The sequence below is a fragment of the Rhododendron vialii genome, chromosome 7a (assembly GCF_030253575.1).
Source record: "Rhododendron vialii isolate Sample 1 chromosome 7a, ASM3025357v1".
In the NCBI taxonomy this organism is placed as follows: Eukaryota; Viridiplantae; Streptophyta; class Magnoliopsida; order Ericales; family Ericaceae; genus Rhododendron; species Rhododendron vialii.
In genome coordinates this window covers 3617122-3642793 of record NC_080563.1, presented here as the reverse complement: position 1 = coordinate 3642793, position 25672 = coordinate 3617122, and the positions used below count along the sequence as shown (strand labels likewise).

Genomic DNA, 25672 nt, shown 5'->3' with positions numbered 1-25672 from the left:
AACAGACACTCTAGAAACAAAAATAAATAAAATACAACTCGATAAAAGGGGATACAAATAAATATGTGCTTTTTATCTTGGAATTTGCCAACACAGAGAAACCATGACCCATGGTCCTAACAGATGTTATTTAAAAAAAAATCGCGTTTATTATTTTGCGCTCAATTTTTCTAGATTTGGGTTAAAGCACGGGTTTTGAAATTTATCTTGAATATTTTGGAAAATATTTTGGTAAAAGTCAAGAAGAAGGTAAAAGGGTAAAATAAAAAAGGAGGGAACCCAAATGACATGGAGTGGAGGGAAAATTTAAAGGGTATTTTGATCTCCAAAACAAAATTTACACTTCATCTAATATTCCAACTACTTTCACTACTTTCTATAATAATTGGGTTAATTAACCTCATTTAATGAATAATTATCAAGTGTCTTATCATATGTCTTAGAAGCACACGTTAACGAAACCCTGAAAACACATTTATTAAATCAAATAACGATCAGGGATGAAAGCGCGAAAAGAAAAGCGGGGGATTTGTAAGCGTGATTTCCAGTTGGGTTTCTGCAGTATTTTGGCCCATAGTCCAAAGCTCGTATAAAGAGCGTGGTTGCGTTTCACGCTTTCCCAACACTATTGCCATAGACAAACGTTCGCGGCCTTGAGAACAATTTTGCGGCCAATAGCACAATTGCGCGGCCAGAGTTTAAAAAGAAACGTGTTTGCGTTTTACGCTTTCCAATCAATACGGCCACACTCTAAAGTAAATTCACCCATCTTCTCCTCCCTCAAACGAGAACACAGGGCTACCCCGAAACTTGAAACCTCCATAGCCAAACGCAGAGAAAGAGATAGAGAGAGGATTATCTCACTCTGAACAAAAATGTCAGGCTTCTCATTCTCCTCCTCCACCCCTCTCTTCTCCACATTCTCTTCTTCAAACCCGACCTCTTCTTTCTCCTTCTCTGAGTTCTCTCTCCATCCATCGTCAAACCCTACCCCCTCCCTCTTCGGAACCACCCCAGCCTCATCCGCCGCCGCCCCTTCCTTCGGCTTCGGCTCGTCCAATCCTCCCGCTTCGTCTTCATTCGGATTCAGCCCTTTATTCGGCACCATATCTTCTTCAACAGCAACTGCTACACCCCTGCTTGGTGAGTCTGTCTGTCCTTGTGCTTATATTGTTGTTAGTTGAATCTGTTTCAACAGAACGGTTAACAGTGGACTAGTGTTGTTAATATATACGAGGAGGACATCTATAGCTGTAGTAGTTATTCAAATGCTTTTATTCAAAAGCAGCAACGAATCAGATACTCAAATTGTAGTAGCCACTAACAGTGAACTCAATTGAAGTTGCCGTTGTCAATTACTTGAAAGGGAGAGATTCATCAGCAATTAGTCACTTCGATAAGGTTCAGTTGCACACATTTCCTGGCCTGTTATCTCATTGATCGAAGTTGTTCAGAGTTCTTTGCAATGTTTGTGAGAGTCTTAGGTGTTGGAGAGGGAGAGGGTGATGGAGTGCAGTACCTGTAAGGCTGTAATCCTACCTGTCACCTGTGGATGCTTTTGTAGTAGCCGCAAAAGCCCCATAAGTTGGAAGTGCAAAGTTGTCATAGCATTAGTAAGGAGATCCAACTAGGCCAAGAAGACGCACCATTTTTGTTGAGATGCTGGTTTAAGTCATATTTATGTCACCTCCAATTGTTTTAATGGTATGAAGCAAGTTATGCAACTATTCAAGGAGCCGGAAGCCAAGCTTTCCTTGTGTTACTTTCATCTTTTGTTATAAGTGAGCAATTATTTGCCTAACCTACGGATATGTCAAAGCTCATTGCTTTGTTTTTTTCATGGGGAAATCCGTAGACCGAAGCGTGGGGAGCAGGATGAATAGTATTAGCTAATAAGGCAACAAACTTTGAATTGCTGGTTGAAGCGGTGCTAGTGCTCCAGAATAAACAAACCATGAAGACTTGGCTTTAAAAGAACTGCAACTTATTCATGAAATTTGTCCATGCTGGAGTCAGAATGTGTTGCTAGCAGTAGTCAGTAATGCAAGAGGCAGTTTGGTTGATGATGTTTCTTTTGGTGCCTTGGGATATGACTCTGCCAGATAGAAGGTTGTGTAGTGATATTATGCAAATGCAACTTTTAGCATATTCAGAGGATGGCGATCCCGGTTATCATGTTACATGCAAGCACATGTGATGTTCGATCCTGTGACACTTGAGGATTGAGTGGGTGAGGGGATGTGATTTTACAACGTATGACCACTGTCAAGATAGTGGCTGATCTGGCTAAAGCCAATGCAAGTGATGTAATATTTCTGCTTTGCATTGCACGAGAAGATTGGGGACACATCTAGTTTTGTTTTTTCAAAAATCGAACTGCCATTTACTGATGTATTTGTAACGTCTCTCTGTTCTGGACTGGGAATTGCTTGGTAGTTCTACTGACCACTCATTTCATTCCACAAATGTCATGATACAACCACTTTAAACTAACTGGTAGTGCCGCATGACTTACCTTCTTATGTTTGTTTGTGGCATTAATGGCATGGTGCCTAGATTAGTAAATGGTGCTCCCTAACAAAGATGTTCTGATGTTGTGTTACTATGCTTATCCTTCTGCAGGTGTACCTTCATCTGCATCTGCTTTTGCAACAACATCCAGTGCCAGTGCTACTACTACTAAGACATCAACATCAATGACTGTTTCTTCTACTAGTGGGTCTGTAAACTTTATCTTTGGTTTATGAAAGGAAGAACAATACTCCTAGTCTTCTGACTGTATAAGCTTAAAAAATTGTTCGCCTCGTCCTCTCTCTGCTTATTCCATTTTAGTTCTTGCAAATGTATTATATAGGAATTAGGAACTGTGATGTGGAAAAACTTCCAAACAGATGTATGGATTGCCTGAAATCTGATTGATGGCATTGCAAGGCTTCTTGCATCTTACTTATCTTTGTTTTTTTGGTTGTCTTGTAGGACTACTTCAACTGTCAGCACTACAATATCCCCTGCTCCAAAATTACCATTTGAGATCAATGGGAAAACTGTTGAGGTGGTACTTTATATGGCCAATCTCCTCTTAATTAAAATGATGCTTCTTATTATTTTTTTTCCCTTTGAACTTCTTAGATTGGTGCAAAACACTTGAAGAATATAACATGCTGTACCTGTTTCCTTGATGACTTAATTTTTCTTTTCTTATCCTTTATTCGTTCTTTTGTCAGTTTTGTTTTCTCCTATATATTTAAAATTCCACTTTGTATTTTTGTTCAAGATTATCAACGAGTGGAACTCTGAGCTACTAGAACGTACTGGGAAATTTCAAAAGCAGGCTAATGCAATAGCTGAGCGGGACAAGAGAATCTTGCAGAATTGTGATATTCTTGTTAGACTTGAGGTGATTATCTTCATAATAATGTTGACAAGTCATTTTTTGGGGTTTTATATGGCATTTTGATCTTCTTTATCGAATAATGTGTTGTAACGTCACGTTGTTGCCTTGAAGTTGACATTTTTAAATGACTTCCTAAATTGTTTCTTCCATTAGTATTGCTTAAATTTCTAAAACTCATTGGATGTAGGATCCTTTATGATTTATTGCCAACACATTTACTAGCTTCTAAAGGTTTGAGATGTTAAAGGTTAATGATAATAATGCTTGCAAATTCAGCATCATTTGTGTCGAGGAATTGAGCTTGGAAGCCAAGTATCAAGAAATGACCATTTATTCAATCCTGGTAGACCTGCAGGTTTAACACCATTTCATCCCACGTACAACCATAAATCAAAGCTAAGCAGGAAGAATATTGGCAAGTTTGGAGTTATAACCTCACCAAATAGGTGTATAATAAGCCCTTTTACGTCATTTACATGTTCTCTTGTATTATCTTTCCTTGTGAAACTGGTATCTTGTTTGCATCAATACGACTCTACCAAGGAGAGCGACTTGCCAGATTAATTATAGCTTACCTTGGAGTCTAATTGACTTGTGGCATTCTCTGTTTGAGTTTGTTGGTTGCTGTTTATATGTTATGGCGTTAGTTGAATGGTCACTGGCTCACTGCTAACTTCAAATGTTTAAAACTGTCCAGACCGAAGTGGCCAAAGTTGTTGAGACTCAAGCTAACTTGGAATGGCAACTAGAGCTTATTGAGACTCATCAGCAGGAGGTATCCTGATATGCAAGTTGCTGTTTATTTGTTAGAGGAATCACATTTTACTCTGCGACAAAAACCCATAGTTACAATTAATGTATTTCCTTAGTTATCCCACCACCTTAGATTTGGTCTTCCTATAGAAACTCTCGACCTAAGAATTTTTTAAGTGATCTCGCTCCTCTGTCCCTGCTCTCGGTTTGTGCAACTACGCTATTAGCCCAGGCCTAATAATAATGTGATTTAAGTGCCTGCCCATTGTCTGATCCGCAAACTGCACTCTATTTTCTTTGGTTTTGTTGTTAGGTTGATAAGGGTTTGCAAAGTGTGGAGGAAGAAACTGAGCGCATATACAAGCACGAGCGCAATTTGCTTCTTAACAATGAAGCATTGTCCACACAAGATGCAATGTATGCACTTGTTTAGTTATCCTTGTTGCATATATAAGTTCTTCTTTGCCTTTTTTAACGTATTGCAGGGCTGTTTCTACTTTCTAGCCATTTCAGTAATAAAATGGTTGATTGAGTCTATGGTTACTTTACACATCACTCGAGTATCTCGAGTCTATTTGGGCATTGTACTAGGGAAACAATAATAAAAATTTCATTGCCTCCATTAGAGCAGGATTTTTTTATCTCTCATTTTCGTTACTATATCATACAAATATAGGTTTGGATCCACAGTGGCAAAACCCATCACTTTTCCTAAGGTCTAAACCCATCACTTTTCTTCTGCAGTACTGCCTCTGAATACAAAAGTACTACCAAGGCGTCCTTACTCAGTGCATTACATATTCCATTCTCGACACCCATTTTATTGTGTAGTATAGGAGCACTCTTTTGGAAGTGTCCACGTAAAAACAGTAAAAAAACCCTTGATGAACTAATAGGGCAAAAGTTGTGTTAAATGCATATATACCAGGTGTTTGAGATAAGTCATACTAGTTTTCAGGTTTATCCCTAGAAATTTGGCTGTATTTAATCATGGGCAAAGTACGGATTAACTCCCTGTGGTTTGGAGCTTTTGCACATCACCTCCCTAACATTCAGAAATAGCCAATTCACCTCCTTGTGGTTTTGGACTAAAGTGCCAAGCTAACACCGTTAACGAAAATTGCTAAATTGACTGTAATACCCTCTATCATTCCTTTAATCCTCCCTCTGCAATGTCTCCCCTTCCTCTCTCTCGGACAGACCCAAATAGTAAATAGATTGGACAAAGCTTTGTTTGGATGCTTGACTCCCACCAGTCCAGAGGAACTCATTTTCTCATTCAATATATAAGAGCACAAATCAAAAACCAAAGACAAGTTCTTGCAAAACACAGAGCTATAAGCCTGTTCAACAAATTGGATGTTGTAAGACACCAAATTTAGAACTTTTTCTTTGTTCCTGTTTTCAGATCAAATAAATCCATGAACCACTACTTCTCCACCGTAGAACAGACCAGGCACAACAAGATCAACGCCGTCGACGAAGATGATGTCAGAAACTGGCCGCCTCTAAACTTGAATCACATCGTGATTTGGGTCCAGAGTTGTTATTCGAAGCGGAGGGAAGAAGAGATCGGAGATCGACGACTGAGAGGCTGCGGGGGACGATGTGGCAGTGGAGGGTCGCGACGTAGTCCTCCGCCATGGCGGCCATGTCCAGAAGCGTGGAGGGAGGAGTCGGTGGGGGCGAAGAAGGTGAATGAAGTCACGGCAAGGATGTCGGTGAATGGGTTGGTGGCGGAAATCGCGTTGGCGAAGAGGCTGTAGCCTTTGGTCCTCAGTGTGGTGAGCATCGATTCGAGTTCTTGCTCAGGCACAGTGGCGGTAGCGGCGGAGGAGAGAGAGAGTATGAGGATGGTGAACATCGTGATGGAAGATGAACGGAAATTCAAGAGAGAGAGAGGTTATCATTTTCCGAAGGGTTCTTGGTGGGGTTGTGATAGATGGTGGGGGGAGGTGAATTCACTGTACATAGTGATTTGGAGAAGAAGATGAACCAAAGGCTATTATTGTCTTTTTATCTTTTTACTTTTGACAAAAAATACAGATTTTCAATCCATAAATGCCGTAGAAGCGTGAGGCACACAAACCGTTAACTTGGACGGAATATTTAACAGCTGCACTTTACTCCAAAAGCGTAAGGAGGGGATTTGGCTATTAGTAAAACACAAGGGGGTCATTTACCAAATGACCAAACTACAGGGAATTAATTCGTACTTTGCCCTTTAATCATTTCAGTAGTGGATTAGGTGTAGTTCATCGCACTTCTGCAGGATGGTTATGATGACTACTTCTCTTGGTGTGATTTCAGGTATGAGCAAGCTGAAATCATAGAGAGGGAACTGAAACAGTTGGCTGAACAGATCAAAACTATTATTCAGACGAATAATGCTATGAGGACCGACCAGCTGAACCGAGGATGTACCGATTGAGCTGGCAAATGAGGGTCCCACCCCCACTCACCCGAAAAAGGCGGGCAGAATTAGGAAAATTCAAAAATTTTGGGTTTTGGAAATTATGGGCTTTTGGTCCTAGTAAAACGCGTCTCTCTCTCTCTCCCTCTCTCTCGTTCTCTTCTAAAACGCGTTTCTCTCTCTCTCTCTCTCTCTCTCCCCGATTGAATTTGCAGCTTCTTTGTACACACCACCAACGCCCACCAGCATCAACGCCCTCCCCCACCTCACTGACGCCGGTCCGACCCAACCATCGCCCGCTGTCCCACCGTCACAGCTAGTGTCTCGCCGTCCCACCATCGCAGCATGGCTCTCTCGCCTTCCCACAGTCTCTTGCCTTCCTTTTGCCGTCGCCGCCGTCGCTCTGGTAACAAAAGCCCCAACCAATTTTGTCCTGATTTTTTAAAAATCCCCAAATCTCATATTAGGGCTTGTGAATGTAAAAGGGAGATTTACCGTGCACTTCTATGTTCCAAATTTATACACATAAAAATGCGTTTACAAGAATTCTGATTCGGAAAGTTTGTTATGTGTATCAATTTTACCCTTACTAATTAGTTTCCTAGTTTAAGTACGAGTGAGAAGATTTTCTCCAACATCCTTCTTTCAAACACGGTATTATCCAAACTTGAGGTGATATTGTCCTGATTTTACTCAATGGAAGGCAATCACATAGTTTAAAGCAGTTAGCTTTAACACTACTTTGGTTTAAGAATTTAACAGTGCGTAACATTATGAGAATCTACACAATATACACCCTTTGAAATATAACTTGGGCAGTATTTTTTCATTTAGTACCGAACATTTATTTATTTTTCCATTTTCTCGATGTTTCTTGCCTGTTTTCTTGGGAATTTTAGTTTTAACATTGCTAGATTGTGGTTTGTTGTTGAGCTTTTGAAGCTAGCGGGGAGTGCGGTGCAGGATAACAAGAAGAACCAGATAGTTCCAAGACACATTTAGTTGGCTGTGAGGAATGATAAGGAGTTTGGCAAGTTGTTGGGGTCGGTAACATTTAGCCTAGCATTAATCAAGTTCTCCTGCCGAACAAGTCTGGGAAAGGAAAGGGCGAGATTGGATTTGTTTTGCAGGAGTTGTTTTTTAGAGTAGTGATTTTCCTCTGTGTTTTGGAAATAGTTATGTTGGTTTCTTTTTCTACTTGTTTTGATGAATCCTTTTTTGCCAATAGCTTGTTATGGACAGTTGTCATAGCCTTGATACCTTGTTATGGAAATTGCTTGATGAATCCTTGTTTCAAGAAATAAAGGAGAAAGAATATGGTTGAAAATGCTTGGATTTTCTTTGGTTTACATGGTGATTCATTTCTTGATTTCTGAAAGGTTCACTGTTGGAATACCATTTGTTTTTGGTGGAACATTTGGTTTGCATAAGATAAAAGTGCACCCCTCCCATCTGTTACCAAACTAGTATTTGAGTTTTTGATGGCTTGCCAACTTGCATTCATGTCCCTCATATAAAAGGAGCAACTCCAGAAATGCCTTGAATGTTGTGTGCCACAAACATGCCAAGAACTTCAGTTTGGAACTTGCATAAAAGAATAGGAAATCATCAAAAAGAGGTCATGGAATATGTTTGGAAAAAAAAGACTAATCAAATCACAGATCTTCGTAAACATTGTCTCTTGTAACATATACTAATCCAATGAGATATCATTTGTTGTAATGTAGTATACAAAGATCTTTTGATCTTACGAAAACATATGCAGATGCAAGACATGTTTACCCCTAATTATTTTATCAAAACAGACACAAATAAGAACACGGACACAACTAGAAGCAATGTGCATTTTGTGCAATGGAAAGGAATGCAAAATTGCAATATTGGTAGTACTGTAGTGGTGTTTTCATCCAACCGACTAAAGAAATGCTAATAAGTAGACGAACAAGCTCAATTCATTAGCATTAGAAACAGAGATACAAGTTTAACAAAGCTGCCCTTGCTTTCACATGAGCAGCCTTAACCACTTCCTATCTACCTTAACTACTTTTACAACATTAAAACGAGTATATAAAGAGCAAAAATCCATAAGTGCCATTTGCAAAGTGGGATCAGCATCTTCAGGTTTGAGTATCCCCTGTAAAAAAGCCACACAATCAGTACTAATGGAAACATCCAGAAATCCTTGGTGTAAGGCCCACTCCAACACTAATAAGCCAGCTCTGATTTCTCCCAATGTCGCAGAAGAGGAATTACACCTATCTACATGATGCGCCACCTCTTGACCGCCACCATCTACGTGGACCCAGGCCATCACACCCCTCTTTGAACTAGCGCGTCAAGCACCATCCAAAAGGAAGAGAACCAAACCCAACCCCTCCACACCACTTATTTTACACACAAACTGCAAAATGGGGATTTTAAAACAATCAGGACAAACTTGGTTGGGGCTTTCGTTACCAGAGGGACGGCGGCGACGGTGGGACAACAAAAGGAAGGCGAGAGACTGTGGGAAGGCGAGAGAGCCAAGCTGCGATGGAGGGACGGCGAGACACTGGCTGTGACTGTGGGATGGCGGCGATCGTTGGGTCGGACCGGCATCAGTGAGGTGGGGGAGGGCGTCGATGTTGGCGGGCGTCGGTGGTATGTACAAGAGAAGCTATAGATTCAATCGGAGAGAGAGAGAGAGAGAGAGAGAGAGAGAGAGAGAGAGAGAGAGAGAGAGAGAGAGAGACGTGTTTTAGATGAGAATGAGAAAGGGAGAGAGGGAGAGAGAGAGAAACGTATTTTACCAGGACCAAAGCCCAAACTTTCCAAAACCCAAAATTTTTGAATTTTCCTAATTCTGCCCGCCTTTTTCGGGTGAGTGGGAGTGGGACCCTCATTTGCCAGCTCAATCGGTACATTGTCGGTTTAGCTGGTCGGTCCTCGTAGCATTATTGTTTTTCTAAACGGGTCAAATGTACTTTGTCTTGATCTGTATCTAAAGCTCGTTTAAACATCAGGAAATTTATTCAAATACCAAATAGCTAAACGTACAGCACCTACACAATTCCAACTAAATACAAATGGCCAGAGTCCACAAACTAACCTCAACAAAATGGAGCACTTGGTGATGTGAGAATTTTCTCGCTTGTTTGCACAGGATCATATGATTGGCAAAGTGGCAAACTAGACCCTGCCATGATGAATCTAACCAAGGGAATCGCCGTTGCCGCCCCTTCTCGTGCCCGACCGCCTTGTATTTCCACTGTATTCTTTTGCTGAAGATTAATGACAACACTTGTTTTTGGCTTAAGTGGTATTTTTATTCATATACATGAGGAAAATGATGCCTAAAAATTCGTGAAAATTGAGAACTAGTCATAACCCATTTAGCTTACTAGAAACCCCCCCATGGTTGAACGGCCATACGTGCCAAGATTTGAGCCGGATTAAATCTGAGCCCTCCGTGCCATAATCTGAGCCCGATCGGTTATTCGGCACCACTGTCAACCTGTTAAGCACACCCGTTTAACAGCATCTCCCAATCTCACGGTTGTATGTCCTCTCTTGCTGTGGCACAAAAAAGAAAGCGGCTGGCGTGTTATCCTTATTGTAACGGCAACAACACAGTTGTTTTCTATCCTTATTATTAATGTATTTCTAACTTGTTCCAAAAAAAAAAAAAAGCGTCACAAATAAGCAAAATCTAAAGCTGCGACTCAGACCGGCCGGTTTTTCCCATTCTCCCCAATCCGAATCATCGTTTTCCCTCCTCCCCACCAAAACCCCAAAAATTCCCATCTTCTTCCCCAAATTTCAAAACCCTCGCAACACAGAAACAGCAGAGAGAGAGAGAGAGAGAGAGAGAGAAAGCGAGATAGAGAGAGAATCATCTCGCTCTGAGCAAAAATGTCGGGCTTCTCATTCTCATCCACCCCATCAACCTCCTCCTCATCGTCCTCAACCCCTCTCTTCTCCGCATTCTCTTCATCAAACCCTTCCCCATTCCCCTTCGCATCCTCCTCCTCTCAAAACCCTGCCTCTTCTTTCTCCTTCTCTCTCAATCCCTCTCCAAACCCTACCTCTTCCTCCCCTGCCTCCTCTCTCGTCGGAACCGCCACCCCGGCCTCGTCCGCCGCCCCCCCTTCCTTCGGCTTCGGCTCGTCCAATCCTCCGGCTTCCGCTAAGGCCCCGGCTTTGTTTGGATTCGGCTCTTCGGCTGCTTCTTCCACCCCTTTCTTCGGCACGGGTGCAGCTTCATCCCAGTTTGGGAATTCCAGTCTGTTTTCATCTACTCCAAATTTATTCGGATCTACTACTGCTCCCAGTTCCGTTTCAAACACCGGTGCATCGGTTTTCGGTTCTTCAACCACATCAAACTTGTTTGGAACCAGTACTTCGACTCCCACTCCCGTTTCGACTCCCAGCACATCTGCTTTTGGGTCTTCAATTACTCCAAACTTGTTCGGAACCAGTGCTCCCGGCTCTGTTTCAACTGCTTTTGGGTCTTCAATTACTGCGCCAAACTTGTTCGCCTCTTCTACTCCCAGCCCTCTTTCGACTACCAGCACAACAACACTCTTTGGGTCTACCACTTCGGGTCCAGTTTCGACTCCCACTGCCAACTTTTTTGGGTCTTCTGTTGCGAATAATTCAGCTTCTACCGGTCCAAACTTGTTTGGATCAGCTTCTACTGGTACTACCGCTGCTTCTCCACTTGCTTCTTCCAATTTGTTTGGAGCTGGTACATCCAGTGCAACTTTATCTTCTTCTCCGTTATTTGGGTCTTCAACTTCGGCTTCAACCGCACCTTCTTTTCCTAGTTTGTTTGGATCATCTTCCTCAAGTTCAACTTCGTCTTCGCCTTTTACCTTTCCAGCCACTTCGGCAATCTCTTCTTCAACAACAACAACTGCGGTTTTGTCTTCGTCAACAGGCTCATCGAATTTCTCCTTTGGGATACCAGCGTCTTCTTCTGGTTCTCAATCTTCATTTGGGTTCACAAATGTAGTTTCTAATGTTGGCACGGGCACTAGCACTCCAGCTGCAAAACCCACTTCCATAGGCTTTGGAACTTCTTCATCTACTTTGTTTTCTACCATCACAACCACCACAAGCGCTTCAACTCCAACCGCCACAGTTACCTCATCTTCTGCTCCTACTACTATTACTACTGCTGCTTCGGTGGCTCCTGTTCCAGTATTTGCCCTTAGTTCCTCATCCTCAACTACTGCTTCAACAACAGTTGCTTCATCAACCCCTGCTACTACCTTTCCGAGTTTTAGTAGCACCACGAGCCTAGCTGCAACCTCGGCCACTACAAGTTCAATTCAAAGTTTTTCACTATCTAAACCACTGACCCCGGCCTCATCCTCACAAGCTCAATCGACGACTGCTTTGCCCCTGTTTGGTGAGTTTGTTTTCTTCTCGATGGTTAATACTGTCTGCAAATCTGATTCTTGATGTAGTGTCAGAGCTTTATAACTTGAATTACATATCCCACATATTTTTAGTTGCAAATTTTTGTGTCCTTGTTCTTATATTGTTGTTAGTTGAACTTGTTTTAATGGAGCGGTTGACAGTGGACAAGTGTTGTTGATAACTTTATATAAACTAGAAGGACATCTATACCTGTGGTACTTGCCTTGGAAAAAATAATTCAAAGCAGCAACACATCAAATACTTGTATCTAGTAGCTCGTGAACTCAAGGCAAGTTACAGTTGTCAATTTGTTGAAAGGGAAAGATTGGTCGGCAATTAGTGATCTGGATATGGTTCAGGGTTCAGGGTTTACATATTTCCGGACCTGTTATCTCATTGATTGAAGTTGTCCAGAGTTCTTTGCAATGTTTATGAGAGTAGGCGTAGGTGTTGGAGAGGGAGATGTTCATGGAGTGAGTACCTGTAATGCTACCTGTCACCCATGGATGCTTGTAGTAGCTGCAAAAGCCCCATAAGGTGTTGTCAGTACAAAGTTGTCATAGCATTGGTAAGGAGATCCAACTAGGCCAAGAAGACGCACGCATTTTTGTTGAAATGCAGGTTGAAGGCATACACCTCCAATTCTTTTACTGGTATGAAGCAAGTTATTCAACTGTTCAAGGAGCTGAAAGCCAAACTTCCCTCGTGTTAATTTCATCTATTGTTATCAGCGAGCAATTGTATGCATAAGCATGGGGAGCAGGTTGAAGATTTTTGCTACTAAGGCAACAAACTTTGAATTGGTGGTCAAAGTGGTTCTGCACCAGAATATTCGAACCATGAAGACTTGGCTTTAAATGAACTGCAACATTCCTGAAGTTTGTCCGTGTTGGAGTCAGAATGTGTGGCTAGCAGTTGTGCTAGAGGCAGTTTAGTTGATGAAGTTTCTTTTGGTGCCTTGGGGAATGACTTGCAGATAAAATCTTGTGATGATATGGAACTTTTAGCATATTCAGGGGATGGGGATCCTGATTATCGTTACATGTAAGCACATGTGATGTTCGATTCCGTGGCATTTGAGGCTTTAGTGCATGCGGGATGCGATTTTACAACCTATGTTCACTACCAAGACAGCGGCTGATCTCGCTAAAGCCATTGCAAGTGATGTAATTTTTCTGCTTTGCATTGCGCAAGAAGATTGGGGACATAATTATCTAAAACTTTTTCGGAAATCGAACTAAAATACTTAATTGATTGTCCTATTTGTAATGTCTCTGTATACATCTGTCCACGCATACTTCATCTGATGTTCTGGACTGGGAAGTGCTTGGTCGTTCTACTGACCACTCACTTCATTCCACAAATGTCATGATACCACCATGTTAACTACTGGTTGTGCCGCATGACTTAACTTCTTATGTTACGAAGGAAGCTTCGTGCTAATATTGGTCATGGGTTGAGAACGGGAATTGAACTCTATGAGATCTAATCTGCCACTGCTCCTTAGTAGCTCAGTGGTAGAGCAGTTGGCTGTTAACTGTTTAGGTTTATTCTTGAATATGAAATTTAAAAAAAAAAAATTGATATAAATTAAGCATAAGGAGTCTTTATGTTGTGGCACAAATGGCAAGATGCCTAGATTAGTAGATGGTGCTCTCTGAGGACCCTGGCAAAGATATTTTGATGATGTGTTACTTTGCTTATCCTTTTGCAGGTGTACCACCTTCTACATCTGGTTTTGCAACAACATCCAGTGCCAGTGCTACTACTACTCAGACGTCAACATCACTGACTGTTGCTTCTACTAGTGGGTCTGTAAACTTTATCTTTCTGTCTTGACTTTATTTGACTTTAGATTTTGCTTTATGGAAGGAAAACCAAAATTCTCGTAATCTTCTGAATGTTATTATCAAGAAAAGCTTAAAAGCTTTACGAGGTCACTCGTCCTCTCTCTGCTCCTTCCATTTTAGTTTTTGAAAACTTACTATGTAGGAATTAGGAACTGTGATGTGGAAAGCCGTTAATCTGTTTGATGACATTGCAAGCCTTCCCGAGCCTTATCTTTGTTTTTTGGTGGTCTTGTAGGACTACTTCAACTGTCAGCACTACAATATCCCCTGCTCCAAAATTACCATCTGAGATCACTGGGAAAACTGTTGAGGAGGTACTTTATATGGCCAATCTCCTCTTAATCAAATGATTCCCCCTTCTTCTTGTTCTTCTTTTTTTCTTTCCCCTTTAAACTTCTTAGATTGCTGCAAAACACTTATAGAATAAAATTTGCTAGTTTCCTTTATGACTTCAATTTTCTTGTCTTATCCTTTGTTTGTTCTTTTGTCAGTTTCATTTTGTCCAATATGTTCTAAATTCTGCTGTGTATTGTTGTTCAAGATTATAAAGGAGTGGAACTCTGAGCTACAAGAACGTACTGGGAAATTTCGAAAGCAGGCTAATGCAATAGCTGAGTGGGACAAGAGAATCTTGCAGAATCGTGATGTTCTTCTTAGACTTGAGGTGATCAACTTCATAATAATTTTTTCAAGTCATTTTTTTGGGTTTTATTTGGTGATTTTGATCTTCTCTATCTAACGATGTGTTTAATGTCATATCAATGCCTTGAAGTTGGCATTTTTAAATGACTTCCTAAATTTCTTCCATTAGTATTGCTTGAATTTCAAAAACTCATTGGATGTAGGATCCTTTATGTTTTATTGCCAACATATTGACTAGCTTCTAAAGGTTTGAGATGTTAAAGGTTAATGAGAATAATGAATGCAAACTCAGCATCATTTATGTCAAGGAATTGTTTGGAAGCCAAGTATCAAGAAATAACTTTATTCAATCCTGGTAGACCTGCAGGTTTAACCCAATTTAATCCCACGTACGACCAAAAATAAAAGCTAAGAAGGAAAAATCTTGGGAAGTTGGGAGTTATAACCTCTCCAAATAGGTGTATAAGCACTTTTACCTCATTTACGTGTTCTCTTGTAGTGTCTTTCCCAGTGTAACTGGTATCTTGTTTGCTTCCATAGGACTCTACTAACTGGAGAATGACTTGCCCAATTAATTATAGCTTACCTTGGAGTGGCGGAGTCTCACTTACTCTTGGCATTCTTTCTTTGAGTTTGTTGGGTACTGTTTATGTGTTATGGCATGAGTTGAATGGTCACTGCTAACTTTAAATGTTTAAAACTGTCCAGGCTGAAGTGGCCAAAGTTGTTGAGACTCAATCAACTGTGGAACGACAACTAGAGCTTATTGAGACTCATCAGCAGGAGGTATCTTGATATGCAATTTGTTGATTATTTAGACATGGATTATTTGTTGAAGGAATCACAGTCTACGCAGCAACAAAAACCCATACCTACAATTAAAGTCTTCTCTTACTTATCCCACCACCTTAGGTTTAGTAAGACACTCTTGACCTTAGAATTTTTTAAGTGATCTTGCTCCTGTTTCTCTGCTCCTGCTTTGTGCAGCTAAGCTATTATCCCGAACCTAATAATAATGTGATTAAGTTCCTGCATGTTGTCTGATCTGCAAAATGCTCTCTATTTTCTTTGGTTTTGTTGTTAGGTTGATAAGGCTTTGTTAAGTGTGGAGGAAGAAGCTCAGCGCATTTACAAGGATGAGCGTAATGTGCTTCTTGACGATGAAGCAGCATCCACACGAGATGCAATGTATGCACTTGTATAGTTATCCATGTACACTACAGTTCCTTATGTTCTTTGCCTCTTTTAATATATTTCAGGGCTGTTTCCAGCCATTTTGAGAAATAAAATGGTTGATCAAGTCTATGGTTACGTAATGCATCACTTTTGAGTATCTCGAGTTTATACATAGCATTTTATGCGGGAAATAAAATAAATAATTTTTTTTTGCCTCTGTGAGAGCAGGATTTTTTATCTATCATTTTTTTTTTTTTGGGTAAGGAAAACTTGAGGTTAGTAAGAGTTGAACCATGTCCATTCTAAACTTAAATAGTTCAACAAGGGATTTTTTATCTATCATTTTGTTTAATGTATCATACCAATCTAAGTTTGGCCCCACAGTGGGAAAATTGTTTGTGATGCTCTAAGGTCTAAACCCATCACTTTTCTTCTGCTGTACAGCCTCTGATTACAAAAGTACTACCAAGCCATCCTTACTACTGCATCACATATTCCATTCTGGACGCCCATTTTATTGTGTTTTTTTTATAGGTACATTTTATTGTGTTATATGGGAGCATTCTTTTGGAAGTGTCCATGTAAAAACCCCTTGTTGAACTATTAGGGTGAAAGATGATGGCGAATGCATGTATAACAGGTGTTTGAGATAGTCGTCTTAGTTTTCAGTTTTATCTGGATTGGGAGCATTTTCTAGAAATTTGGCTGTTCATAATCATTTCAGAAGTGGATTAGGTGTAGTTCATTGCACTTCTGCAGGATGGTTATGATGACTACTTCTCTTGGTGTGATTTCAGGTATGAGCAAGCTGAAATCATAGAGAGGGAACTGGAACAGATGGCTGAACAGATCAAAACTATTATTCAGACCCTTAATGCCAACCAGGTAATGGCTGATCAGATGGCCTTTAGTCCATTGGTCTTGTATCTTTCTGTGCTTCAATAGGCTATGCTTACCTGTTTGATTCATCTAGGGTGGAGAACTGGATGCTGTTGATGGATTGTCTCCTTTGGATGTTGTTGTCAGAATATTAAACAACCAACTAAGTTCCCTGATGTGGATTGACGAAAAGGTTAGTATCCCATTTCTTTGTAGTTTCTTTCTACAAGTAGTGCTATTCTGGTGCTAGTATCTTAAAGTAACCAGAATTGAAAACAAGGTAGTATGATATTTAGCTCTAGTACTTTCGCTTTTATATTGGTCCATTTTGGTAGCTAAGGTGACTGGGTGAGATTTAAATTATCTAAAAACACTTCATTCTATATTGCACCACGAACGCATGAATTCGTATGTGGTCTATAATGCTTAATTTTAGTCTTTTTTCTTGTATGTGGAATATAATTCCTTGATGTGAACTGTTTCAGATGAAAAATGACACAACTATAGTTCTGTAAATGCTTTGTTTCTGCTCCATTTGCTTGAAGGCTGACAGATTTTACTTCTTTCAGGCTGAGGAATTCTCATCGCGTATTCAGAAGCTTGCAAGCCAAGGTTCTGCTGTGAACCGTGAATTGATTGCCCCAAAGTACTGGTTGAGTTGATCTCTTTTACTTTTACGTTGCTATACATTTCATAACGCTTTTGGACATCAACAAATTTAGTTCACTACTGGAGATACTAGCATGCAATAGAGAGCATTCATCGTGGAAGTGGATAATGCTGTCTGCTCTTGGATGAAAACAGTTTTGCTACTTTTATGCTCTTTCTGGTTTTCTTTTTGACATTAAAAGTGTGTTTGGTGCTGTAGCTATGAAGTACGTCAAAGTAGTCTGAATCTTACTACTGTTGTCAAAATTAGACAATATATATGGATTCTTATGTAGTCCAACGGCAGAATACATTTTCAGGACACTCTAAATTTGCAAATTCACGCGTTGTGTGGAATGGAGATGATTACATTGTCTGACGGTGAAATGCATTTGAAAGGTAGTATTGGACCGAAGCAAGAGAAGTGTATATTTGAAGTGGCTACTTACTGCGAATTATTTCTTAATAACCTGTAGTGTTTCTGTTGGTGGTGGTTGAAGAAGAGCTGACTGTAAGAATACTTTTATCTGCTAGTTTTAGGACCATTTTCTCTTTAAAAGGCTAGTGTGAATTGGGGCTTGTTTTGATGTAGTGACCTATTGTGCTTCTTATTTAGAATGATGTATCTGTTGATGAAATGGTGCTCGAAACTAGCCAAAAGTTATGCTGTCTTTGCGCCGGCTCCATTTTCTCTGTATGATTCCAAGATCGAAACTCAACCTTAGTTGTTGGAAGTAGAGGGTTACGCTCAACCAAATACGTTACATTGATCAACTGGAGAGTTGCACCTTTTACCAGAGATACAGAGACTATCACCGAGAGATACATAAGTAAATACCCTTATAGTTTCCAAGGTGTTTACATGGCCAATCCGTGAGTACTCGTGGCTTATAAGTCGTACCTCTCTCTCTCTCTCTCTCTCTCTCTCTCTCTCTCTCTCTCTCTATATATATATATATATATATATATATATATATATATATATATATATATATATATATATATATATCTCGAATATGGCAACATTCATTGTGCATTGCTGGAGTAAAAAAAAGATAGAAGAGGAGGTAAAGAGAGAAGTATCGCTTCTATGCCAGGAGTACTCACCTATTGACCATTGAAACACCTTGGAAGCAGGAGTATAGGTATTTACTTCTGTTTTCTTCTATAAACCTTTGGAAATTCTGAGACGATAAAATGTTGGCAACATAATAATGTACGTATTTTTGGTAATAGAAGTTTTGCAAAAAGAACAGCTACTTTACCAGCAGATAAGCCTCCCCTGATATGAGATCTCAATTGCTGATTGTGTATACAGAAAAAAAAATCTCCAGAAGAAAGAAATTAAGAGTAGGAGTTGGATTTTAACTTACCAAAACTCCAGCACAGTGTTGTGATTAATGATTTCGTTGCTTCTTTCTTATCGTAAATGTGCTGCAATTTGTCCTGAATGTTGAAAATTCATGCCCTCGCTTTTCGTTGCCATGCCGGCATTATTATACAAAATTTTCAATCATTATTGAACCACTAACAATATGCATAAAAATACTACAGACTTAATAGTGACAACATGAAATATAATGGAAAATGTAAAGAGTGGTGACAAAAATAGGCAATAAATTGAATAGCAAACGAGTCGCGGTTGAAAATATGCAGAAAAAAGAAGAAGAGATTATAGAAAGCATATAATATAGATTCTCTCGTACAAGTGTGTTTCTCTATTAACAAATTTATGATCTAAACACACGTTTACCCCAATGAATGAATTTGCAGAAATTACGATAACTTATTTTGCCCGGATCAACTCATGTTTACCCCATGAATTTTAGAGGTTCTTTTTCTGTTCTTCAACAAAGCCTATTTAAAATGGGAATAAAACTTGACTAGTAAGTTAAATAGTGGTGACGACACATGTCACACAACTGAAGTCTCGATGCTAGCCTCCTCCTGTCTCTCCTCTCTGACTCTCTCACTCTCACTCTCACTCTCACTCTCTCTCTCTCTCTGGTTCTCCCCCTATCCTATTGGCTATCACTCCTCCTATTGGCTGTGACGGGTTTGTTTGAAAAACAGAAGAAAGGACCCAATTGGTTGGAGGAATTTACCTCGAGAGACATCAGTGAAAGTGAAAGGGGCAGAGTTTTATGAATGCTATCAAATGGACCATGAAACCTCGTCAGTTATTTTCCCTTCAAAAGAACCCGCTCCCCCAACTACTTTACCGTCCCTTTAAACGCTTCATCCAAACCTCACCTGAGTATTCCTTTGACCAAAACACCACACCCAAGTCACACTTAATTGAAAAAAGCAACAACTTCAAACCCACCACGTCCATTTCCTACTCAAAGCTGCTATCAAACTGCTGCCAAACCAAGTCTCTTATTACAGGTCTACAATCCCATGCCCGCATTACCCGGATCGGGTTATCAAACGACACGAACCTGCGAAACCATTTGGTTAATTTGTACTCCAAGTGTGGGGCTTTTGGGTATGCACGTAAACTGATCGACGAATGTCCTGAACCAGATTTGGTCTCTTGTTCTGCTTTGGTATCTGGGTATGCTCGGAATGGGTTTGGCGAGGAAGCCCTATTGGCTTTCCGCGAAATGCACTTGTTGGGTCTTCGGTGTAATGAGTTCACTCTCCCGAGCGTGCTCAAGGCATGCTCAATCATAAAGGGTTTGATGCTAGGGAAGCAAGTTCATGGGCTTGTGATGGTAACAGGGTTCGAGTCGGATGTTTTCGTCGCGAATACTTTGGTTGTGATGTATGCGAAATGTGGTGCACTAGAGGATTCAAGGAGATTGTTCGATTTGATGCCGGAAAGAAACGTTGTTTCTTGGAACGCATTGTTTTCTTGTTACGTGCAGAGTGATATATTTGAGGAAGCATTGGGTTTGTTTCGAGAAATGATCTTAAGTGGAATAAGACCAGATGAGTATAGTTTGTCATGTATATTGAATGCTTGTACAGGGATGGGGGATATCAATCAAGGGAAAAGAATTCATGGGGATTTGATAAAATGGGGGTATGATTCTGATCCATTCTCTGCAAATGCACTTGTTGACATGTATGCAAAAGGTGGAGATCTTCAAGACTCAATGGCTGTTTTTGAAGGAATTGGAAAGCCTGATATTGTCAGTTGGAATGCTATTATTGCTGGTTGTGTTCTTCATGAGTACCATGATTGGGCTTTAAAATTCTTTAGGCGAATGAAAAATTCAGGAACTTGCCCAAATATGTTCACCTTGTCGAGCGCTCTAAAAGCCTGTGCTGGATTAGGACTCGAAAAGTTGGGTAGACAGTTGCACTTAGTTTTGCTAAATATGAATATTAAATCGGATCTATTTGTGAGTGTTGGCCTTATCGACATGTATTGCAAATCTGGTTTGTTGGAGGAAGCAAAGGCGGTTAATTGGCTGATGCCACAAAAGGACTTGGTAGCATTGAATGCCATGATATCTGGACTGTCACAAAACGGGGAAGAGATAGAAGCTCTTTACCTTTGTAGTGATATGTATAAGGAAGGAATAGGATTGAACGAGACAACTGTGTGTGCAATCCTCAACTCCACAGCTAGCTTGCGAGCTGTCAACATTTGCAAACAAGTTCATGCACTTTCTGTAAAATCAGGTCTTCAATCTGACGTCTATGTTTCAAACAGCCTCATTGATTCGTACGGGAAGTGTGAAAATGTAGAAGACGCATATAAAGTTTTTGAAGAGTGCCCATTTGGTGATTTGGCATCTTTTACTTCGATGATTGCATCTTATGCTCAATGTGGAAAAGGAGAAGAAGCTCTAAAGCTTTATATCAGGATGCAAGATATGGAGCTTAAGCCAGATCCATTTGTTTGTAGCTCCATTCTTAATGCCTGTGCTAATCTATCTGCTTATGAACAAGGGAAACAAATTCATGTCCACATCTTAAAATTCGGATTCATGTCAGATGGTTTTGCGGGAAATTCTCTTGTCAATATGTATGCCAAGTGTGGAAGTGTAGATGATGCTGGTCGAGCTTTTTCAGAGATACGCGATAGAGGCATTGTCTTGTGGTCTGCTATGATTGGTGGACTCGCTCAACATGGGCATGGAAAAGAAGCTCTCAATTTGTTCACTGAGATGCTTAAAAATGGCATCTCCCCAAATCATGTAACTTTAGTTAGTGTCCTCTATGCATGCAATCATGCTGGCTTGGTAACCGAAGCAAAAAAATACTTCGAGTCAATGAAAGAGTCGTTTGGGATTGAACAAACGCAAGAGCATTATGCTTGCATGATTGATCTACTTGGTCGAGCTGGAAAATTGGACGAGGCAATGGATCTTGTGAATAAGATGCCATTTGAAGCCAATGCTTCTGTTTGGGGGGCTTTACTTGGTGCGGCGAGGATTCATAAAAATGTTGAGCTTGGTCGACGTGCTTCTGAGATGCTTTTCACACTCCAACCAGAAAAATCCGGCACTCATGTTCTTTTGGCAAATATTTATGCATCGAATGGAATGTGGGAACACGTGGCAAAGGTGAGAAGACGTATGAAAGAGAGCAATGTGAAAAAGGAACCAGGGATAAGTTGGATGGAGGTGAGAGACAAAGTACACACGTTTATTGTCGGAGATAGGAGCCATTCTAGAAGTGGAGAGATATATGCAAAGCTTGATGAGCTGAGGGATCTGATGAATAAAGCTGGGTATGTTCCTATGGTAGAGATTGACCTCCACGATGTTGAAGAAAGTGAGAAGGAGCTTCTTCTTTTTCACCACAGTGAGAAACTTGCTGTGGCTTTTGGGCTAATTGCCACTCCGCCAGGAGCTCCCATTAGGATTAAGAAGAATCTTCGAGTCTGCTTGGATTGCCATACCACATTCAAGTTCATTTGTAAAATTGTTTCGAGGGAAATTGTCGTTAGGGACGTAAATCGGTTCCACCATTTCAGAGATGGCTCATGTTCTTGTGGGGATTATTGGTAGGATTTGTGTTTTTGATTGAATTTCCAAAACCAGATGCTGAAAACACATCAAGGAGCCAAGGTTGATATCATTGATAGGTTGCCGACGCCATGTGGATTAGTCCGCTCCAGTGTGGCATTGGATCATCCCAAAACCAAGGTTTTCAAAATCATCATATTTGCATAAAAGTTTGTGAAGTTGATTGTAGCTGACTGTTGATGAATTACCTTTATTTCTGTAGTTCTTAATGAATTCATGTAGTGCTCTTAATTGAGCTTAGTTTACCAAAAAACTTGCAACAGTTTGTGACCAGCCAGTTTTCTCAGGTTGCTCAAACCGGACGATGCTCCTTCACTGGAAATGGGTCACTTGGGTCTTCTGTATCTTTGTCTGAGCTCAGGGAGATATATGATGTGGTAAGGTACCAGCTCTAGATGAAATTTTGTGCTTATTGTGGTCTTTGAATATTGCCTGCAAATGTTTTTGGTTTTTGATGGATATTTGTTGCTACTGACCAGGTTGTGCTTGCCTATGGAGCTGAAAGTGATCGAGTTCTTAGTATTCCTGGAGAAGTAAGTAGAAATTTCTTTGTTTTGTTCTGGTGTGGTTCACTCCTATTTGTTATTATCTTTTGGCATCATTGGCAGACTTGATGGCGTTACATTTTGAAAATGGTGGTTCTCAAAAGCAGCTGTACGTTCTTACCATCTTTCTCTTGGTTTTCTTTTGTAGGATTTGTCAGGGATACACTTGGGCGGAGAATTTGTTTGGTGGTATAATGGGCACCCTTACTACAGACATTTTGCTCTAGACCTGAAGAGCTCTGATGCAGCAGTTATTCTCGGTCAGGTTATTCTCCTTCATCATCAATCTGCATAATGATATACAGAAACACCGAAAGGAATTGTAAGAACAGAGGCAATACGAAGTTACGTGTTGAGCTTTAACAGAGAATTAGACCCAAGATGAAATGTAGCAGGGAAATAGGTCTTAGGTAACTCTTGAGTGATATGAACAATCATTTGTTGGTTTCAACTTGGAAATAACGATTGGAAATACCTCTTATTGATGACAAAAAGTAAGGAGAAATTCCCCTATTATTATTTTGGTTATATGTCTCTAGCAAGGAGTTGTACCTATACAAGATAAGTTGAGAGAAAATAGATTAAGGTGGTTTGGACCTATTTACCGTAGACCTACAGAGGCAATAGTAAAGAAGAGTGACATGATAGTAGTGGATAGTCTGGCTAGGGAAAGAGGAAGATCTAAACTGACTTTGGATACTATGATACGGAAGGACTTGGGCTTACTAAGTCTAAGTGAAGAGGTAGCCCTAGATAGAGCTCAATGGAAAACAAGATTCATGTAGCCGACTCCAATTGACTGGGACATAAGGCTTGGTTTGGTTTGGTCTGTCTTAAGGACTTTCTGTTTTTCAAATGTTCTTTAAACTTTCAATAGAGTCAGAGAAATCTAAGCCTCACGAACTTGTATATGAACTTACTACTTGATTGTGCATTATTCAATTGTGATGTGATGTCCAAATATTAGCTCACAATGTTTTTAAAGTTGCTCTTTATTCTATTTAAAGCCGCTGATTAAGGATGGCATAGTGCCATTGTATTTCATCGTTCCAAGCTGCTGTCCATTTTTTATCCTTCCGTGTTTGATAGTAGTTTTCAAGGCTGGGATGGACTACTAAAGTGGAGGGGTTTAAAGAATTCATGTTTGGTTTGTTTTGGATGCATGCGATTGAGTTATAAACAGCAAGCCTGTGTTATGGAATCTCCATTGCTGGCTGTGTGAGAAACGAACAAGGAAGGAAAAAGAAGAACAATGACAATTTCCACCAAAATAACAAATTAGTAACCTCCTCTGCGAGGTATGGAGTTTGATTATGAATTACCACAAGTCCTATGAAAACTACTCCTTTCATAGTTGTGGTATAGGATTTGTGTCATTGTTTGATTCTTCCTGTAAAATATTAATAACCACTTAATAAAGTATGTAGATACTTAAATTTGCAGCTTGATGTGAAATAAAATGTTGCGACTGAAATTGAGCTTCAAATGAATAACTGCATCATTTGGATTAAGGAGCATTGGCCAGGCTTTAATCCAGTATAGAGTGATGGTGTGGCTCCCTAGCCCTACTGGTGTCTACGATGCTAGGTCTGCTTGGGAAGCTGTGAGGACTAAATTTTCCAGTGCAGCCTTGGGCAAAGGTGGTTTGGTTCAAGAAAAATGCTCCACGCTGGGCATTTATTCTTTGGCTAGCTGCTCAAGGGAAGCTGAACAGGTTACATAAATGGGGGATGACTGTGGATGAAATCTGTCCTTTGCGTAGTAGAGAACAAGAAACTCACAAGCACCTGTTTTTTGGCTGCTCTTTTTCCAAAGATGTGTGGTCTGCAATATGGAGCAAGTCTTCCTCTGTTTGTGGGCCTAACTCTCTGGATGAGCTGCTGGATGGGTTTGCGCAAACTGTCAAAGGGGATAGCATTAGGTGCAGAATAATGGGGTGTTCCTTGGCAGCTCTTGTGCATTTCCATCTAGAGGGAGAGAAACTTAAGATTGTTTCGACAGAAAATGATGGATAGCGCTCAAGTTGCTTGCAATACCATGCAATCCATCATGGACTTTCTAATGTTCTATGTGAACATTGTGAAGTGTGAAGTCATCTATGGAGAACAAGGGGCTGCGTGGGGTCTTGCTGCTAAATAGTACATTCTTAAGCATTAGGTTTTGCTTTTTGCTTTTAGTTTCAAACTCCTCTAATTGGAGTGTTGCTTGTTAGTGTTTACTGTATGGGTTTCAATTTTTCTGTATTCTTTTTCTCTTGTTAAGTCTCCTGTGAAGGAGTATGGCTGTATAATTAGGATTGTATCCTTGACTTTGGTTTGTTTTTGCTGAGGCTTTATAAAAGGAACAGTACTTATCAATAAAAATAAAACCTGGTCACGAAATTATAAAGAAACTTGAGGGAAAAAGAAGGAAAATAAGTAGATTTTTATAGGGCTGAACTGGTTAAAATCAGGGGTACTAAATAATCGAGTTACTTGATTTCGAGCTCGTATTCATTCGTTAAAAGCTAGCATTGTTTAGAACTCATTTTAAGTTTCAAACCAAGTTTCAAAAAGTTGTTACTTAGATCGTTCAATTTATGATATATAGAAAGTCCAATCTATTTGAGGCCGGCTCGTATTCGGTTTAATCACCAACATGTATTCAGCTTGACTAAAGTTTGTTTGAGAACGACTCGACTCACAGACAAGGTAACCTTGAACATACAAGCTCGTTAAATTTTTGGACTAGACTTGATAAACTCCATGCTCAACTCATTTGGCCTCGTTTATCAAGTCCGTTGAAATTAAAATGGAGATGACCAGGATGGAGATGACTCAGTAATCACTGCACATGTATGCATAATTTTGCTCGTCCTTTAGTTATCACAAAATTTTATAGTGCTTCCTAGCATAATTTTCATTTTTAGCATCGACTGAAAGTTATGTTTTTATATCTTGTGCCCTTCAAAAAAAAAAAAGGTTTTATATCTTGTTCCTTTTTTG

The 25672-nt window shown here is 40.1% G+C and overlaps 3 protein-coding genes across 3 annotated transcripts; 2 read left to right on the top strand and 1 right to left on the bottom strand.

Moving 5' to 3' along the window:
• Positions 1 to 782: 782 nt before the first annotated feature.
• LOC131332037 (nuclear pore complex protein NUP62) lies at positions 783 to 17749 on the top strand. Its single transcript, XM_058366054.1, has 18 exons — positions 783 to 1143; positions 2623 to 2719; positions 2977 to 3052; positions 3275 to 3397; positions 4092 to 4169; positions 4461 to 4564; positions 6458 to 6536; positions 7789 to 7879; positions 9703 to 9798; positions 10447 to 11952; positions 13678 to 13774; positions 14049 to 14127; positions 14355 to 14477; positions 15164 to 15241; positions 15540 to 15643; positions 16429 to 16516; positions 16605 to 16703; positions 17080 to 17749. Exons 1-18 carry the CDS (start codon positions 876 to 878, stop codon positions 17170 to 17172), a joined length of 3279 nt encoding a protein of 1092 aa, XP_058222037.1. The 5' UTR covers positions 783 to 875; the 3' UTR covers positions 17173 to 17749.
• LOC131333474 (fasciclin-like arabinogalactan protein 19) lies at positions 5408 to 6011 on the bottom strand. Its single transcript, XM_058368012.1, is given in 3 exon segments — positions 5408 to 5697; positions 5699 to 5806; positions 5808 to 6011. Coding segments are annotated over 3 exon segments (453 nt in total). The 3' UTR covers positions 5408 to 5556.
• A 1385-nt stretch (positions 17750 to 19134) lies between the features above and the next one.
• LOC131331771 (pentatricopeptide repeat-containing protein At5g04780, mitochondrial-like) lies at positions 19135 to 23300 on the top strand. The gene is made up of 3 exons (XM_058365685.1): positions 19135 to 22520; positions 22623 to 22676; positions 22837 to 23300. The coding sequence occupies exon 1, from the start codon at positions 19303 to 19305 to the stop codon at positions 22123 to 22125; it is 2823 nt and encodes a 940-aa protein (XP_058221668.1). The 5' UTR covers positions 19135 to 19302; the 3' UTR covers positions 22126 to 22520; positions 22623 to 22676; positions 22837 to 23300.
• The last annotated feature ends 2372 nt before the right edge of the window (positions 23301 to 25672 follow it).